General features: G+C 37.9%; 1 protein-coding gene across 4 annotated transcripts in view; it reads left to right on the top strand.

Annotated features, from left to right (window-relative positions):
* Positions 1-17,296, top strand: part of stxbp5a (syntaxin binding protein 5a (tomosyn)) — a 98,456-nt gene extending 81,160 nt beyond the window's left edge. The window contains exons 15-27 of one of the 4 annotated variants that reach the window (XM_041976036.1): positions 101-321; positions 1,858-2,027; positions 2,373-2,498; positions 2,616-2,767; positions 4,093-4,155; positions 5,873-5,926; positions 9,937-9,987; positions 10,864-11,145; positions 11,567-11,936; positions 13,386-13,551; positions 13,826-13,937; positions 14,037-14,257; positions 14,630-17,296. In XM_041976036.1, the coding sequence (XP_041831970.1) occupies positions 101-321; positions 1,858-2,027; positions 2,373-2,498; positions 2,616-2,767; positions 4,093-4,155; positions 5,873-5,926; positions 9,937-9,987; positions 10,864-11,145; positions 11,567-11,936; positions 13,386-13,551; positions 13,826-13,937; positions 14,037-14,257; positions 14,630-14,671 (2,030 nt within the window). In that variant the 3' untranslated portion in view covers positions 14,672-17,296. The remainder of the gene's footprint in view (positions 1-100; positions 322-1,857; positions 2,028-2,372; positions 2,499-2,615; positions 2,768-4,092; positions 4,156-5,872; positions 5,927-9,936; positions 9,988-10,863; positions 11,146-11,566; positions 11,937-13,385; positions 13,552-13,825; positions 13,938-14,036; positions 14,258-14,629) is intronic. The other 3 variants (XM_041976037.1, XM_041976039.1, XM_041976038.1) reach the window with 3 other exon arrangements.
* The last annotated feature ends 2,516 nt before the right edge of the window (positions 17,297-19,812 follow it).

Genomic DNA, 19,812 nt, shown 5'->3' with positions numbered 1-19,812 from the left:
TTTAATATTTTCTGTTTTGCATTGCTTTTTTTTACTTTGGGTTCTCTGTCTGATATCATTTTACTACAACTAATTTTTTTTTCTCTCTCATTTCTTTTAGTAATGCTCCAGGTGCTCTATAAACTAAAAACAGCCAAGGTATTTGACAGGAACCGGTCTAAGGAAGACAAGGGCAGCACTGATGTGTCAGACGAAGATCCCTTTGCCATTCAGATTATGGCCTGGTGCCCCGAGAGCCGGATGCTGTGTGTGGCTGGGGTGTCAGCCAATATTATCATCTACCGCTTCAGCAAGCTGGAAGTAACTACTGAAGTAGTGCAGGTGGGTTTTCTTTATTACCTTTATGTTCAATATATTTTTTCAAATTTGACACAACACATCCATTCTCTCGCATCCTCTTTTTTTTCCCAGTCTAAGTATCTTGCAGCAGAACAAGTCTAGACAGACTTCATCACCAAACTTTTTCCCCGTGTTTGTAATAAATTGCTTCATCTTGACGTCCTCTCTTACTTTAAGATGCTGAGACATATGCACAGCCAAATACGCACACTCAAAGATCTGCCTAGTCAAAGGAACTATGGTGGCCATGCCAACAGACAGCACAGCGAACAAGCAAAGTTAGACCAACATTATAATTTCATTTGATTGCAACCTAAGTGCTAACAGCAGTGTGATGCTATTTTAATGAAATAAAGAGAAATTCAGGTTAATCTCTGTGAGTTTGATTACAGTTCCTATGTTAAAAGAGAGGATGCTACAGTTTAGCTGAAGGTAGGTTATTTGATAGAATAATGATCCCACACACAGCAGCAAATGTACAATAGAATGCCTGAAAAATAAAAGAATCAAGGTGTTGCAGTGGCTGAGTCAAAGTCTAGACCTTAACCTGAATGAAATGCTGTAATGCCCATTTTCCTTGTGTGCTTGGCTTAAGCTGATGAGTGTTTATTGGCATTTAGCAGTATATGCTGTTTTTTTTTTTTTTTTTTTTTTTTAAAGTCTGGCAACCATTTTCTTACTGAACATCTGTGGTGTTGCTGGACCTGACTGCACAGAGATCACTTGTCAATCACAGTGTGTGGGTAGTACTCTGATGTGTTAAGCTTATGCATGTTTTTTTTATTTTATTTTATTTTTTTGAGCACTGTTTGTCCTAAATATCTAAACCCTAAAATGATTACATGAATTTATAGAGATTTAAACGCTGTCTTCATGACCTCAAACTGCAGCTCAGTTTGCCTCTTTTTGGGTGGTTGTCATATTGATGCCAATGTCAAGGAAATTCCAGGTCCTTTTTCCCCCCACACTCCAAGTGCTGCACTGTGGATCAGGAGTAGATGTGCAGAGGTAGAAAGCTGTCATTAGGAAAACGGCCCCACTTTGCATAAGGCCAAACACCTCTGTATCCGTGCAGGTGTGAAGGTAGAGGAGAGAAATCTGAAGGAGAGACCACTCTTCACTCCTACATGTCAGTGGGGCTAATGAGAAGAGAGAGAGTGCAAGACCGAGGCACTTACGAGCATTGTGTGAGAGTTTAGGAGTTATGCGTGTGTGTGTGTGCGAAGGCGGAGGTTGCAAACAGATAGCCTGAAGGAGGATTTAGAAGGAAAGGAATATTTTGGTAGTGGAGGAACTCTTTGACTCTCAATCTGCCCACACATGCGCACACGTCAAACAAATCCATATCATTAAAGTGACGCTATAAATGTATGCAGATGCAAATCACAATATTATTTCTTTTCCTTTCCCATCCATAGAGGAATTGTTTCAGCTTTCATTTATAGTTCTTGTTTATTGACTTGTTCATGGCCCCTCTTCTGTGACTTCTATTCTGTACACTTTTGTTTGTATTTACAGTTACTAGAGGTGCGAATGCAGTATGAACTGAATGAAACAGAGTCTCCAGATGGGGGTGAGCAGATATCGGCACATCCCACCCCCGGTGCCTCCCCTCAGACAAGTGGCCCACCTTCACACCCTTCCACCAGCAGCAACAACTCTGATGGAGGCAACATGCCCTGCCTCAAGTATGACACACGCGTACACACACACACGCAGAGGCACTTACATGAACACCCAGAAGCAGCAGGAGCACTGCCACACACACTCACACAAGAGTCTTTCTTTTGCCTCAAGCGCACTTGCACAGACTCAGTCAGTGCCTGAAACATTCTCAGCCATCAAGCCCTTGCAACCACTCATGTCAGACTCTTGACACACGATTGCTTCCCAGCTGCAGCTGCAACACTTAATTTTTTTATTTTTTCATTTATTTTTTTTTTTTTTTGTGGCTTTCATTTTTATGTTTGTTTGATTTTCTTTCTCTTGACATGTCTTTTGGCCCTCATTCCACTACGTGGCTTTCTCCACAGGGTGCGGAGTGCTCCTTTGAAGCAGTCTCCAGGTTACCAGGTAGATTTGGTAGTCCAGTTGGTGTGGGTAAGCGGAGAGCCTCCTCAACAGATCACAAGTCTGGCACTAAATTCCACCTATGGGCTGTAAGTACACACACCTCATGGTTTTGTTTCTTTAAATTCTTAAACAAATATCACATCCATATCTCTGCCTCTTCATCCTTGTCTCATAAATCTCTCTAACTCTCCTTGGTCTGTCAGAATGGCCTTTGGCAACAGCAATGGTCTGGCGGTGGTGGACTACATCCAGAAAACGGTGGTACTCAACTTGGGGACGGTCGAGCTTTATGGCTCCAATGACCCCTACCAGCGACAGCCTCGATCGCCAAGAAAGACACGGCAGCCATCAGGAGGTAAAAGACCAGAAAGAAAAACAACTTATAAATTCTTCTGACCATAAACGACACAGAGTATGAGTGATATATATAAAACCATAAATGGTTGCTGTTTCATGTCCATGTCATATTTCTTGTGACTAGTCACAAATACAAGTTGTTTTTTCTTATTTTTTTTCTTCTTATTTTTTTTTATCTAAACTGGAAATCCGACTTACTGTGCAACAAACTTGTCAAAATAAGGGACCGCTATACATCAGTACTGATAGCCCCAGTAATAAAAATAAAATCTCCAATCATGTTAATGATTCACAAATAATCATAAATGTATTTTCAAAAGTGATTATATACCAAATTGATTTTATTGGGAATTGCACAGCTCAAAAGATGCCACTTGAATCTCAAAGTAATTTCTACCATATTTGTTTAGTCTCCCTGTTGTTCTTTCACTAAGCAGGTTAAGTTTTTATTAGTCATGAGGTCTTGTTATTGCATCTGAAGTTTACAGCCAAAGATGCAAAGTCCCTGATCTAATCTGCAACTGAATCAAAAAATGAGAATAAATGCAATTACTCACATTGCATTCAAAATGGTTGATAAAGCTTGTAGTTCAAAAGGCTTGCACATGACAGAGCCCTTTAACACCAGTACTTCCTCTCTTCATGGACCTTGACTTTCTCTGGTTATCCTCCTCTTTCTGCTTCTATTTTTTGTTTGTTTTTGCTTTCAATCACATATACTTTCTTACAGCTCAGTCATCACTGACTAATTCAGCATGGACACACTGCCACCATGTGTTAGACAACATCAGTGCAGCTGCAATGAAGATGCTGCAGTCATGACGATGCAATACCCATAAGCTTGATTAATGAATTAGTAAGATGTGTGTGTTGATGCTGAGAAATTACTTTTTAATATGATGATGGCTTATATGCAATTATGCCAAGCAACTGTGTCACAGACTAAATATTGCACACAGACAATGATCTATATGCTCACATATACACAAGAAGATGCACATGTAAAAACACACAGAGCATCTGGTGTCACTGACTGGTGAGCAGTGGGCTGGCACCTGTCAGAGCTTGGCGAGTCTGAGCTGTAATCAGGCGTCCAGCTGTGTTTATGCGCCAGCAGGGACTGCTGTCTGCTTGGCTTTCTGCCTCACAGGACAATGTCACCCACACATTCACACAAAACATGCAAGTAGTAAAAGGTTCAAACAGGATAAAGCCAAACAATCAGCCTTTTGAAACAAAAGAAATAAATTCCACGTGGCCCAGTCCATTGTGGGGAAACTTAAATTTCATTTTTAACAATCATTTATGTGATATCTGCTGCAGGTCTGTGTGATATCAATGAGGGCTCAGCCACATCAGAGGACCGCTGCAAGTCCCCCACTTCAGGTAACATGTCCTTCAACATCTCAAAAAAAAAAAAAAAAAAAAAAAAAATTCAAACAAAATATAACAAGAGCTTTGTGCTATCCAAACAGAAGTCCAAACAGCAGAAATGCACCTGAAAAGCCTTGTATCCTAGATGAGCGGTGGTTAGGGAAGAAGATAACTGTTTTAAAAGAGCCTCTGGACTATGTTTTTTTTTAAAATCACTGCTCATCCAAGCAGAACTGTCTGAAAGCATCAGTTTATCTGGTAGTCTATTACGTTCTTCCTGAGTCTTTAGAATTGCACCTTTCAAGTATAATATATACAGTCATGTGTTTTTGAGAGTATCTATTTTTTTTTTATTTTTTGCATTTGCACAAATGTTGCAGAAAACTTGGCAATAGACAAGAATAAACTTATCTTAATCTCATTACCACTAAAAACTGGGTTATAGGCTATTAGCTAATAGGCTGTTAAAAATCTGTAACTCCGATGTTAATTCGGTGCAAAACAAATTAAAGGCAGCTGTAAAACAAAGCTACAAGAAAACTTAATTTGCATTATTTACATAAGTTATTGGATAGTTTCTATATATTCAGAAAGTAGCAAAATTGCATAATTTAGAAGAATATTAAACAGTCTTACATATTCGTTTTCCCGTCAACAACATGTGAATTACCTCTAGACTTGTGCAGGGATCTTCTTTCATTTCAGCATTTACCCGTCTGTGTGCACTACTTTAAAGCGTATTATTCCAAATACACCATTATATGAAGCAGGTTTCATATGTAAATCCTGAAAGCAAACAAATATTGTGTACAAGGACATTGCATTGTGTTTTGCAGCAGGAAGATGCTGTTCTGTTTACTTAAAAATTTAAGTCCCTTACATCTAACTAAAAATTGCTTCAAGAGGTGAAGACCCAGATTCATCTCATAATGGGTAATATGGCATTAGATTGATGAAAATAAGGAGCCTTTTAAAAAGGTCACACAAAAATCACATTTCAAAGTCTGCTTCCTGCTGTTTCCAGGTGTGACTGCAGTCCCAACCCCCATGTCTACTTCCACCAGACTGCAGTCTGGTACATCTGTCTGCTTTGCATAATTTATAGGAAAGAGAGGCAAAAGGTGCTGCCCAGAAAAAAACCATCTGCCTTTAACCAGTCATTTAGTCAAGACTTTAATAACATCTGCATTTCAACCCTTTTTGCTGTGAAAGAGGTGCACAGTGATAAATTAATTCCTGACAAGTTGAAGAATAATGTCTCTTCATTTGCAAAGATTCTTGAAAAAGTTTGCAGTGAAAGGAGTAAAGATGACATTACATGATAATGTGAAGAAATAAAAACATTTACAAACTGGTACACACGCTGTAACAGATTATTTTTTTATTGATTTGCATATTAAATCTTGTGTTTTTGAAAGAGCATACTTTAAATGATTGTGATCTGTGTTGATTATGGTATCAAAATCAAGCAAACATTTAGCTTTTTTATTTATTTTAGAGGAAAGCATTTTAGCATTTAGCCTATTAAGACATAATCTCTCAGGCATGAGTCGATATTTACATCAGAAAATCAGTGTCCTTGACAATCTCTATTAACATAAAAGGTAATTTTTCTGCTCAGAAAAAAAAAAACAATTTAAATTTTCTACAGATTGTCATAAAAAGAAAAAGGTGTTTCTAACTGCACATTTACTGTACTTTACTCCCCCTCCCCCCCCTCCCCCAAAAGTGTTGATGTCACACAGCAATCTACAGCAATTCTACAATGGAGGTGGTAGAGGAGGTAAGACTGATTAAAGGCTGTATAGGCAGGACAAACATGGTCCAGATTTGGTCCCCACTCCCTGTTTTTTTTTCTTTTATTCCTGTGTTTATTTTTTTGTGAAAAAAACAGTCTGTCTTCATGCCTGTTTTCACCACAATGAAAGGAAATAAACTAGACCAAGGCTGCTCAATTCAGTCCCACAAGGGTCGCAATCCCTCAGGTTTTCAATGTTCCCCGGCTCCAACACACCTGACTCAAATAAATTGTGCAGAACTTCATAGGCTGTTGGATCCATTTAATTTGAGTCAGGTGTGTTGGAGCAGGGAAACATTGAAAACCTGCAGGACTTTGATCCTCGTAGGACCAAAGTGAGTAACCCTGAACTACTCTACCTCATGGTTAGTATCTGGTCCATCAACTGTTAGTTCTGAATGTATTTTTCAATCTGAAATATCTTCAGAGTTGTTTGTTTAAAAACAACAAAGTTCTCATAATTTGATGTTAGCACCTTACTTAAATATGAATAGAAAACTTTTGAACTAAAAGTTCTTGGACGAGAGGATGACCTGGAAGGAAGATGGGATTTCATGTCTGTAGACACCTTAGTTGTCAAGTTGCATGCTACTTGTATGTAGCACGAGTGTCAGGTTGTAAATGTGTTTGCGTTTGATATCTGTCCTGATATGATTGTCCTCAGTATGGAATGACACCACGAACAGAAGGAGCAACTCATCTGTCCAACTTTGTCTTTGTACACATCCAGTGTGTGCTGATAAAGCACATAGTCACATGCAAGTTTTAAATAGACAAGTCAAGAGCAAAGGTTAAATCCTCCAGTATCCTGAATCTAAAAGTTCAGCTACATTTTGTATTTTGCCATTTTTAACTTTCGTGCCTAAAACAAAGTGGTAGATTGCATTAGCATTAATTTAAATAATGAATCCTGTTAAAAGCTCTTCATTTTAGAAACTAAATCCTAAACTAACAATACCCAGACACACCCAACTACATTAACCCTTTAGGCGCCTGAGATTTAAAAGTTTTTTTAGGCATACTGTCAATAAGAAAAATGTTGAATATGAGTTTGTGATGGCAGTAAAATTACTCATCTAACTTTGTATTGTGGCATCACAGGTTAGCGGCCATGGATTAGTTTCTGAACCCAGTTGTTGCATCAAACTGGGTATGGAAGTGTGCCTGTAATGCTTTTCCTCATATTTCAAATAGCAAGTGCATCACCCAGCCATGATCATCAATATTTTTAGCACTATTTGGACCTATACTGCTCCCACAGATTTTTCAGTGCTACAATTTCCACCCTTGCTGCTTCTACCATATCCAGACATTCTCTGAAATACTGGAATTCTGCCTCTCAGACCTCGGTTAGGTAAAGCCTCAGAGTGGTCATCTCCCATAAATTACTTGAGATATCTTATTATTATGGACACACCGTGATTTCCAACAGAAGCATCACTTTCGCTGTTGCTGGATGACCATTTGTCAACCTCAAACCCAAATTTTTCCCTCCAGAATCAGAAATGGCTAACAGCTGAGAAAGTACTTCAACAGTAAAAAATTGTTGTGATGTGTTGCATGTTTTCTCTGTCATCCATTCTGCATCACCGACTATGAGCTTTTCCTCATCTGCTCCATATGGTGTCTTTCAAACTTGGATTTCCTCATAAACTCTGAATAGACTCCCCACCCTCCCCTGCCCTCGCCCACCAATTATGTTAGACTAAAGATTCAAAGGTCCTCCATCTAGCCGTGGAAAGTGCTAAAAGGTTTAAGTCGTCTTTCTGGAGATATGACCTAATGCTCGTAATTTTGCGACTTTGGCGCTTAGAGGGTTAAAACACTTCCAAACTCATAGTTTGCTTGTCCACATCTTTCATTTTAGCTTTTTTGCAAATATAAGTTTGACTTTGACTATTTAGATACATGAAAGTTTGGTGTCCTGGCACCAGTACGCATTGGTGTTCAAAAGTATCTTCACATTTTTGTCTAACTCTGGACAAAAACATCAGACTTTTATTCCAATCTTAAAAGTAGAAGAAAGTGAACCCAATTAAGAAAATAAGATAAAAAAAATCTTCATGAGAAAATGATCTAACAATGCATTAAGAAAAGTATGTGAAACCTTCAAATTTATCACCATGGGTCAAGGCATACAGGCAAGCCATGTGCTGGTTTTCAAATTCAATCTTTTTGTCCATAAGCAACATGTGCAATCAGTGCTTCTGTGCAGTTATCAGAGCACCATCAAAGGTGTGCCCCAGGGTTCAGTTTTAGGACCAATATTCTTTATGATCTATGTGCACAATATTAGCCAGAATATTACAGATACATCATTTCATCTCCATGCTGGTGAAACAACTGTTTGTTGTTGTGTGAGCACTGTTGCCCTGCTCTTTGCTCATCTGCAGTCAGCATTTGATATGATTCAGTTGTATTTGTCTCCTCTTACATTGATAATAAATGCAAACAAAATGGAATATAAACAACAAGAAAGTGGCAGCAGTTTCTGAAGGTTTTGTGGCTTCTATAAATACCTGGCTAATTAGTGAAAATCTCTCTTTCTAAATCCCCTAAAGGACATTTTCTACTAAAACTAAAATTGAGTTTTTTTGTTGTTGTTGCTGTTTTTTTTGTTTTTTGTTTGTTTTTTAAATGCTCAACCAGTTTATAGAATAATCTCTTCAAAAGTAAGGGCTTGCAAAACCAAAAAGCAGAACATACACAAGTCAAGGAATTAAATGAAAAAAACTTTATTTGAGGGAAGAAAAATCCTTCATTGCAAGATATAAAACCTTTCTATATCTGGCTATAAAACAAGGTAGTGGAGAGGTCATGGTTCGGATCTGTTTTGCTTTATCTGAGCAGAGCTTGCCATCAAAGATTAGAAGAATATATTCTACAGCCTCATATTCATACACATACATACTTATTTGACTTGTGTGAGAACTTAATTATATTTTGGGTAATTAAAATGCAGAAATAAAGATATCATACACACATTTTTAAGTGTTAATTTATTTCTAGTGAATTTACTGTCAGATTTTATTCAAAATAAGTTATGGATTTATAACATAATTTAGGTTCTTCCTTTGCTCCACCTTTCCATCAAGTTTAATAAAACTTGACACAGTGTTTTATGTCATGATATTGCAGAGACAAACAAATAAACACATTTAGGCTAATTGCCTCTTTCTTTGATGGAAGATGTCCTTAAAAGAAATAAACCGTGGAAAAAAGCTATTAAATATGTGTCAACTTCAATCAAGGACAGGGGCAGGACAACACCGAGCTTCAAAAACTGAACAACAGCTATGCAGTTTGCACAAGAGCTGTTACATTTATGTTCCATAACGTTACGTTTTGTTGTTGGATATAAATTTGTTATGGTTTCCTTTTCCTGCTATTCTGGATTTCTGTACTGGCAACTTCTTAATTATAAAAAGACAATACAACATGCCAGTGAGTGCATGATGAATAACTCCTCTTATCATCTCTGTCTTCTACTTCCTTTTCCTGCAGACAGAGAAAATATCTCCAGCCTTTTTTTTAATTTTCATTGCTTTTTTTCACATTGATAAAAGATGGCATCATTTGCAAGCAATAGTAATATTTGCCAAAAATAAACAAGAAGTAATCGAGTACCTTGGTCACTTTTAACCATCGTTTTCACTGTTTTCTTCCATTTCTGGTGTTAATTATAACTTCCTTCTTGCTGCATGCTCTTTTGGCATGAATGTCTCTGTAGTTTTTTTGTGTCTTACCTAGTCCTCTTTTTCAGGGCATTGTGCAACCAGAGGTCACCTGTTTTGTTTTGTCTGACACAGCATGCTTCTGTGGTACACAAGGTCAATAAAACAATCCCTTGGCACTTGATTCACAGTCTTCTGTTATTTCGTTGTTCTTTAGCTTTGTGCAGAATCCTTGTCCAGTGCTAGCGACCTGGCTTTGCATGGCATCGTGTGTTAGCTTAGATGTGTGTTTTGTAAAGAGGGATGTTCTCTTTTTTCCAGCAAAGATGTCACGGAAATTAAGCTTGCCTACTGAGCTAAAGCCAGACTTGGGTAAGCCTTGACTTTGTGTCTCCAAACGATTCATATGAAATGCAGTTTGCTTTTCTCGGTGTGACTGGACTCCACCACATTCCATTAGTCCAGTTTTATCTGGTTACTAGTCTCAAAATTGGCAAGCTGCACATATCTAAGTTTGCATGAGTCAAAATTAGTACTGATCTATTCAGTGTAAAGTGATTGAGATAAATGAAATAATTTAAAGTAAACTTGTCCTTTTTTATTTATTATTTTTTTTATTTTTATTTTATTTTTTTACCATAGTGGGTGTTTTACAAAAGGTCAGTCATGCTAAGCTAAACTTCACACGCCTTATTTCATTCTAAAGCTTTCTATACTTTTTGCAGCTTTCTTTTTTCTTCTATGTTCTTCATTGTCTTCTTTTCTCTGTCTGGTTGGTTCTTTAATTACTAAGACTTTTTTCCTTCAGGGCTTAAAACGATTTTACAGAAATGTTAATTGGAATGTTGATTACTTTTACATGTTCATTTTAAAATGTGCAAATGCCAAAACTTTCACCTATATTCTTGTCTCTTTAACTTCACCTAAGTGCCAGACAAAGGTTAACTGTATTAATCAAACTTCTGATTTGGGATAGAACATTTAAAGTGACTGGCATACTAAAATGCAGGGGATTTATCTCCATTGTACAACACTGGTTTAATGTTGGCTTAGTAGGATTATCATGAAGCTGTCTTGCTTAAAGTTGGCTGATACTACAAATAAATACAAATGTTACCCTTCTGCTTTTTCTTTTCCTTTTTTTAAATTTATTTTTATCTGTTTGTCATTGTATTTTTTTTATGTGCGGCAGTGTCTTTTGATGTTAGTGCTTTGCAGGTGCTTTACCTCTCTGTTTTCTGCTTACTGTCCTCCTGTCCGTATGCCCGCCACGGGGTGCCAACCCGTTAGACCACCGGGACAACTCGTTCAGCCGCTCACGCTCCTCCAGTGTCACCAGCATCGACAAGGAAGCACGAGAGGGCATCAACTCCTTCCACTTCTGTGAGACCTTTGCCCGAAAGGGTGACTGCACTTTGACGCCCTGCCTGTATGTGGGCACCTCCCTGGGAACTGTGCTGGTTTTATCGCTTACGTTGCCACCTGCTGGGGAGCAGCGGCAACTGCAGCCAGTGATCATTTCACCAACAGGTAAGCGAGCACATTAGAAGTACACAAGTTTTTAAGAAAATAGATTATTCTGAGTAACCTATGTGCTCTGTGTGTTCAGCTTGAGGCAAGTTGGAAAAAATTTGGAACTCTTCAAGTTTCTTATTTATTTCATTGTTTTGCCAGGTTATTATTATTATTACAAATGTTATTCCAGATGACATTGCTAGGTTTTTTTTCTTACCTTTTTATTAGTTTTTATTATTGTTTTTTTAAATATTCATTTCTGTTTGCACAAAAAAATGGTCAAGCAAAGATGTTTGCCTTGTGTTGTACTCCTTTTATACCTGTAAAAATAATTTTAGGAAATTTAGCGTTAATAACAGAGTATTGAATGATGTGAATTACCATGTGCATAGTTACAGCTACTGTGTGTTTCAACATACCATTTTTAATTCTCCAGGTATGCTGGTACGGCTGAAGGGAAGTATCCTGAGAATGGCTTTCCTGGACTCTACAGGTTCCCTCCTGACACCTGCATACGACCCTTGGTATGAACCCAACGTTACCGCTGATGGTGAAGAAAGAGAAAAAGTCCGCAAGCGTCGGCCCGTCTCTGTGTCCCCTTCAACCTCCCAGGACCTCAGTGAGAGCCAATACGCTGTGGTGTGCTCAGAGAAACAGGCCAAAGTCATTTCCCTCCCCTCCCAGACCTGCATCTATGAACACAGTATCACAGAGACCTCCTTCATCTTACGGGCAGATGTGGTGCAGATGAGCCAAGGTGTGTGCGTGGCCTGTTTCTGTGCTAATGGCCACATCATGACCCTCAGGTGAGAAACATTTTGAAAGCTAGTGTCAAAAATAGTAACCTGTTAATGTTGACCATGTTTGTGTTATAAGTATTAAAAAATCTTTAAGTAATTATAATAAGCACTCAGTGCGTTTTTTTTTTTTTTTTTTTTCAGTTTTGGGCAAATTTCCTTTTAAGCTTCCTTTTAAGGCTTTTGCATTCTTCATTATTATTCTCAGTAAAGAGCAAAATCTATGCAGGTTCTTGTATATTTGAGAGCAGACATATTTGTGTACAACAACTGGTCGTTTTCTTCATTTCAGCAGTTTAATAAGATTTTAATCACAAGAATAGTTTTATAATTGGATGAGTACTAGAAATCCCTCCAACAGTGATCACTGGGCATCTTCTTTTTCCAAAGTGTATGAGACATTGTCTTTGGAGATTTTGGCTAGTGATGCAGAAATCTGCTCTACTTTCTTTTTTGTTTTGTCATTTCTGACCTCACTCAGTTCTTCCAAGCTGTGTGTGATGTGTGTGTCTGTGAGGCACCTCCCTGTAGTCTCATGTCCGTTTGGGATTTCTGGGTGGTTGATGCTAATTACATTTGGCTAGTTATTTGCATACAAAATACAGATGTGATTAATTCTGCAGTTTAAGAGCGTTTAAAATCTGAAATAATTATTTTTCTCAAATGCTTCAAGAGCAGGTTGCATCAGTGATGTCATCATGGAGTTGTTGATAAAATTGTTCTCGATAAACATGCAGGACATGTTAAATCAGGGCATTAGATTTCCTGAAGTTTGAAGCAGCAGAAATATCAGACTGCTTCATTATATGTTGTAATTTAACACAAACATATTCTTAGACCTCTTCCTTATGGGGACTTGCAAACCTCCTCTAACCCGTTTTGCTAATCTAAACACACCACATTATACTGAGTCCTATAGGCTACAGAATAACTGAATGTGACAAGGTGAAGAACGATCCACTCCGGCAGACATCAGGTTGACTTTCATGCGGACGGTGACAGGTTATAAGTGAGAAAGGGTGTATAAGTGTGTTGCTCATCCTTATCAATTTTCACATCCTTGGAAGAGAGAGACAGAACTGCCGTCCATAAGGGTGTCTGACAAGGCAAGGCTAGCCTGCTGTCTGCATGTCTGTGTGGATTTATCTTTCTGTGCAAATGTGCTCAATGCGTTTGCCTGTTCTGATTGGTCACTGCAAGAAATCTGTCTTCAGAAGTTTCAGGAGATTTAAATATGTTGCATACAATGTTAGAAAAGTCATTATCATGATTTAAGCTTGATAAACTAGCTCTCTTGTACCGTCTGGGACAACTAAAGTGGCACTAGCAGTGAGGTTGTTACAGAGCTAAACAATCAGCGATGCTAGACAATGGAATTTACTTACCCAATTACTTTATTTATTTATTTATTTATTGTATACCATGGATTTAAGATTTCATATCATTTCTCCTGTGCAGTGTACCAGGATTGAGACCGCTCATGGATGTAAACTACCTGCCCTTGACAAACATGCGGATAGCCAGGACATTCTGCTTCACCAACCTGGGCCAGGCCATGTACCTCTGCTCCCCCACTGAGATTCAGAGGATCACTTACAGTCAGGACACCTGTGAGAACTTACAAGTGAGTTGTTTTAATGTAAACATATGACCTGCTATGAGAACATAAGATATGCGAGGAGGAAAGACACCAGCAGTGATGTGCAGCATGGCAAGTCACTGTCTAGTATGTCTTATGTTATGTAGCTGAAGTTGTATTTACCTAGTTTCAAGACCTGATTTTATCTCATCCTGATGTATAAAATCTTAAAACTGACAAAAAATACATCACGAATAGTTCAATGCAATCAAATTGTATTTACTATCATACAGTGCAGTAATCTGCATGGATGTTTCAGGAGTTGCTAGGTGAACTTTTTACACCAGTGGAAACACCTGAAGCTCCCAACAGAGGGTTCTTCAAAGGGCTCTTTGGAGGAGGAGCACAGTCACTGGACAGAGAGGAACTATGTAAGCCAACATCCTGTACATAATTCTCTACATAAAGTTATGCCCTACAGGTAGATACAGCATCCTGTCTGGTTTTCTCCACCTTTTTCCTTCACTCAGTTGGAGAGTTGGCAGCTGGAAAAGCATCTCGAAGTCTGGCTCAGCACATTCCTGGCCCAGGTGGTATTGAGGGCATGAAGGGTGCTGCTTCAGGCGTGGTTGGAGATCTGGCACGTGCTCGGATAGCGCTGGATGAAAGGGGTCAGAAACTGGGCGAACTGGAAGAGAGGACAGCTGCCATGATGGCCAGCGCAGATTCTTTTTCCAAACATGCCCATGAGGTAAGACAATTTGTCAAAAAGTTTAAATTCTTTAGTCTTTTCCAACCATGTTAAGGGGAATTTCCTTTCAACCCCCTCTAAAGCGGTTTTCAAACATAATCTTTATGTTCTCCAGAACACTGACAGTGACACATGCTTCCTAAAACTATTTCAGAAATTATAAACTTTTGTCCACTAGAAAGCAGTTTTATGACCTGTAAAACATTTGCAGTACAACATTTGAGGAATTTACTTTGATATCAAACAGCTTCTCCTATAAAAAGAGAAAAAATAATATCTCCTGTTAAAACATACAAAATAAACTTAAATAGTAGCAGGAAGATCAGTAGCTGATGATGTATCTCATTTTTTTAACATTTCCTTTGCTTGCAGATGATGCTGAAGTGCAAAGACAAAAAATGGTACCAGTTCTGATTAGTGATGGGGGAGGAGCAGCGTTCTGTGGACAAGACTATCTCATCGACCTTCCATTGGCTCATCTGGACTCACCGTGACTCTTGTCCATCTGTCTGTCCATTAATTCGTCCCTCCAGGCCTTCTTCACTGAAACACTTGGGAATTTCTTCCCCAGCACAATGTTGAACACTGTTTTTACCTCAGTCTAAGGGTAGAACTGAGGAGTAGACAGATGACGGGTGAGAAGGACAACCTCAGAGGTAATAAATAAATGCTATCTTTTTTATGTTTTTGTCTTTTTGTTATCTCTGTTCAGCCTCCCCTCCGAGGTAGCAGATTGGCTCGAGCGCCTGGAGATTTTTCATTCTCATTTGCCAAAATGTCCTTTACGGTTGTGTCCACTCTGTTCCCTCATGGCTGATATTCAAACTGACAAACACAGCAGAAAAAAAGAGACTCATATCTAATCAAGTAAAAAAAAAGACAACAAAAAAAAAAAAAAGTCAAATGAAATAAGAAGATTCTAAATAAATCATTATATATACATAGATCTAATTGATGTGCAATGCTGTATCCACTTGTAGACTTTTGTACTTGAGTGACAAGTATGAAAGGAAGGAATAGTCCCTCGAGGAGACAGGAGCACGGCTCAAAGGCCGACGGAGGCAGTGCTGGGGAAGCGTCTCTATGCAGAGAGTCACAAGGATTGAAGCAACTCACTCTGACGTACACTGGATATTTCATCATCTCGCTCAATCTCCAAACTCTTCTCTGTATCTGACAGACTTTCATGATATTACCAACAGTGTGTTAGTGTGTGTGTGCGTGTGTGTGAGAGAGTGCTCGAACTTTATATTCATGTAATTCTTTCTGTATTTAATTTAATTAATGTGGAAATGGATGATATTTGAGTAATGGGAAAAAGTGATTTTTGTCTAAGAGCACAAATTACTTCCTCCTTATGACAAGGGCTGGAATATGTACAGAGCGTAAGGATACGAAGGCGTTTATCCCACCGAGATGGCAACATCAGATCTCCTTATTCTGAAAGGAAGGTCATATGAGCCCCACGCAATTAATGTTTGCTTGAAATATTAATTTATTTATCAATTTGAAGCAATGTTGACTGCCTCCCTCCCACTCTGATGTCACAAGCTTTCACTATTAGGCCTAGTGTGTGAGCTTGACTGCAGAATTAATGATGAGATCAGTGTTAATTGCTAGATTGTTTGGGTATTAAGAGGTTTCCAAAATCTGGACTCAAAATCTGGATTCTTCACATATGCAGGGATTGGGGGGAACAAAGAGTGTAATATTTTAAGTTCTGTTTCAGTTCTTGCTGACAGTGGTCTGTATGAGGAACACAGCTGTTTGTGTTCCTTTTTTTGTTATCTATTTATTTATTAATTTATCATGGTGCAAGAGACACATATGACTTCAATGTCAGAAATGCTCACCTTCATTATTTATCTTGTTTGCGTTACCATGTTTGCAGTAAAATTCACCTGTGGTGTATCTGTCTACCAAGCTTCTAACCTTTATTTGTATATAAGTAAATAGTTTGACAATCTTAGACCAACTGGAAAGTAAACACTGAGGTTGCTCGAGCAACAAAAGAGGAGATAGGCCATATTTTTTCTGACACCAAAGAGTTGCTTTAACTTTTCCATTTCATTCTCATTTGGCCATGAGTCTGGGAACTAGGTGGCCTCCAGTATTAAGTGTAATCCAGTATAGTTTCATAAACGGAGTGCAGACAGTCTTCAGATCCATTTTGGAATTATAATCACCATCATTTGTCAGGGTTAAAGTAATGAAAAGTTGCTAAATCAAGCAGATTAAATTATATTGCTGTTGGATTAAAACCAGAAATATTCCACTACACCTCATACAGTATTTATGGTAGTCATCTATGTGTGTCCGACCGTGTGTAAGGCTATGTCCATGTAACCTAGGTGATATAATTTCTATTATGTTTTGGTAGTTGATGTCCTAGTCTGTCACAGTCAACAGTCTGTCCTGTTGAGTGTCTGTTAGACAAGCCACCAACAAATGGGGGAAAAAAAGAGGAAAACCTCTAAATTCTGGTCTCCTTTCAGCAACAAATGTTAAGTCTCTGCACAAAAGCCCTTCACTTTCTAGACTTGTTGTCCTCTGACTTGTTTCCACCTGCACAGGTAGCTCTGTCTTTACCTCCAAGGTGATGAAGAGAGTAAGAAAATTAAAAAAAGAAAACAACTTCAGGAAAAAATAGCTTGTCTTAGCTATACTCATTGTATTTTACTTTTCCTACCCCTTGTAGCTTTTTTTTAAAATTCTATTTTCAATGTCATCCTCTTTTTTTGCCATCTCTTAGTGATTTGTTTCTTATCCATACACTATAGTATGCAGTATTCTTACCTGATACAATCCACAAACTTAAACAATGAGAGGGGGTCCTGTCTATATGCCATATGCCGTCTTCTGTCCTGGATTCAACAGTTATCAGTGGGTTGCAGTATTTTTCTCATTGTAGCCAATTTTCTTGTACAGTTTTATGCAACTTTCACATGGATGTTTATGACTTTATCTGCTGCCACAACAAATTTAGAAATTCTGTAGATAGAGATTACTGTGCAATGGGAAATAAAAGTGGAAAATGTATTTTTGTCTTCCATTTTTGACATCATTAAATGTCATCTTTTTTGCAGTCTACTCTTACATTTAAATATGTATTCAGTGGTTAGTTCATAATGTAAATGATGCAGTTCACAATGCAGCCAGTAAAATGAGCATTTTTGGTTCAGGATTTTAGTGTCAACATGTTTGTTTCTTTTCTTTAAACAGTAGAAAACTGCACAGTGTTACTGATCCTTCTAAAATCAAATTCCAATAGTACCAAGGTACCAACACCATAGCTACTTAAATTAAGAACCTATTGGCTTTGACAATGAGTGAATACATCCATATTTTAAATCTTTTTTATGTCTTCCTTTTCCAACTAAACTACTTGGGTTGTTAAAAGGTGAAGAGAACCCTGAGGGAACTCAGCATCTTATGCACAGGGTGGTTTATCATTGCAAATATTTCAATCAATCACCCTGCTAATTTACACTTTAAAAGTGTAAAAAAGGACATTTTTTTTCTGCCACAGGGGAGATTTTTTTTTAATGTTTATTGCAATCAAACAGAGAAGGCAAATGAAATGCCATAGCAGATTCATTTTATGCCTTGACTCCAATACTCTACAAAAAACGCAATAAAAATAATAATTCCAACTTCACAAACTGTAAAAATATGGAAATGAATGCACATTTAATGTAAGCAATCTCTGTGATATGAAACCTTTCTGTTACAGCAAGCCTGGTGACTCCATTCTAGCTGCTGCTGGAAGTTACAGGGGTTTACTATTTCTGTTTTCCTTGAAAATCTTTTAAAAGTGGTCTAATTTCAAGGCGGCAAAAAGAGCACCCACTCATCTTATTGACTTCTTGGCCTTTTGTAGTTGTGGAATTTTAAGAAAGATCACATAAATGTGCTATATTTATTATTCACTTTCTGTGATGTATGACACACACACACACACACACACACACACACACACACACACACACACACACACACACACACACACCACTTTGCCATCATCTATTCAAATATTGTTAGCCTGATAGCATAATTGTCCTGCCATATAAAGTTTTTGGAAATGTTACGTAATGACTCAACAGTGTTAGGATAGTTGAGTGAATATCACAATTTGGCAAAATAGGACTTAAAATGTAATGACTAAGACTTTAAAACAAAATTTAACAAGTTCTCAACTAATTGTTATGCTTACAATATAATTATGCTAGATAAGACATGGCTCTGTTTCTTTGGTGAAACTCTGATTTGTGCCACCTTCTCCTCCAAACATCTAACAGGCAGGTTTGACAGATATACAACTTTGGCTTCTACAGATGGGCACGTGTTCCACATAAAGGACTGCAGTCAGGTAAATGAGAATCTAACAAAACTGATACAGTTTGCCTAAAATGCACACAAATTTTGCATGGAGACATGTTAGTGTTTGACAGTTACCAGAAACTGTCATAGGTAGGGTCTTATCATGTTAAGAAGATGGACTGTGGAACTTTTGGTAATGCAGGGATCTGAAATGCATTTAAGAAATCTGGTCTTCAGGATATTGTACAATATTTATGCATCTACACTAGAGGGCAGCAAATACATATGTTTGCCTCAACAAACAGGTAGGCTAAACAAAGAGTGCTAAACAAAAATACTTTCTTACAATCCTAAGCAATTAGAAATAATATGGTTAAACTGCATACTGTTGAAAAGAGATTAGTTGATGAATTTGAAACTGTTCTTTGAATATAACTTTAAGGCCAAAGATGCAGATCTTTTCATTTTCTAGGTTTGAAATCTTTTTATTTCCTGCATACGACTGTAGTGACTTTATATGATAATTAATGACCTGATATTTAATTTTATTCTGGAATGATATTTCACCTTTTCCAACAATGCAATGCTATGCTCATGAAACTAAATGGGAGCTCTTTGGATTCGGGCCATGGGTGAAGGAATGTGAAGCTGTATTTATAATGGTCGAAGTGGGATCAGGTTCTGCAGAAACCAGGGTTTGGTGATGAGGGATTTATAGAACTGTAGAAAACTGTAGGTGGACTGTCAGCCTGCATTGTTATGCTGCTTCCTGACATAATGTGTTATGCCAAGCTATATAGTCAAAGGATTAAAAATACAAAGGGTACATTTTATCCTTTCTGCCTTCTAGATACCTTTAATGAATGAAGGAATAAACCAACACTAAACCCTCATTGCAAATACAGCTATTGATTGCTGGCTGCAGGGATAAGGCAGACCGTAATTGAATGCTGCCTTCTCTGTGGCTGACTAATCATCAATCTAACTAAAAGCAGATATACTAGAGATCAAATATTTGGCAAACCAGAGTTACTGGAATGATGTCAAATTAGGAGTCCCTTAAGATTTATACACATAATCAACATGTATAATTGACAATTCAATGAAAAATAATCAAGCCAAGAAAAAATCAACTTTGTAATTATATCCCAGAAATCATTATGACTGCCATTGCCCTCTCTCTTTGGCAGGTCATCCCATTTTTTTTTATCTAAGCTCTAGCTGAGGGAGGTTGA

This window comes from Melanotaenia boesemani, chromosome 22, assembly GCF_017639745.1.
Source record: "Melanotaenia boesemani isolate fMelBoe1 chromosome 22, fMelBoe1.pri, whole genome shotgun sequence".
Classification (NCBI taxonomy): domain Eukaryota; kingdom Metazoa; phylum Chordata; class Actinopteri; order Atheriniformes; family Melanotaeniidae; genus Melanotaenia; species Melanotaenia boesemani.
The sequence above is the reverse complement of the archived record's forward strand: the minus strand, read 5'-3'. Positions and strand labels throughout refer to the sequence as shown.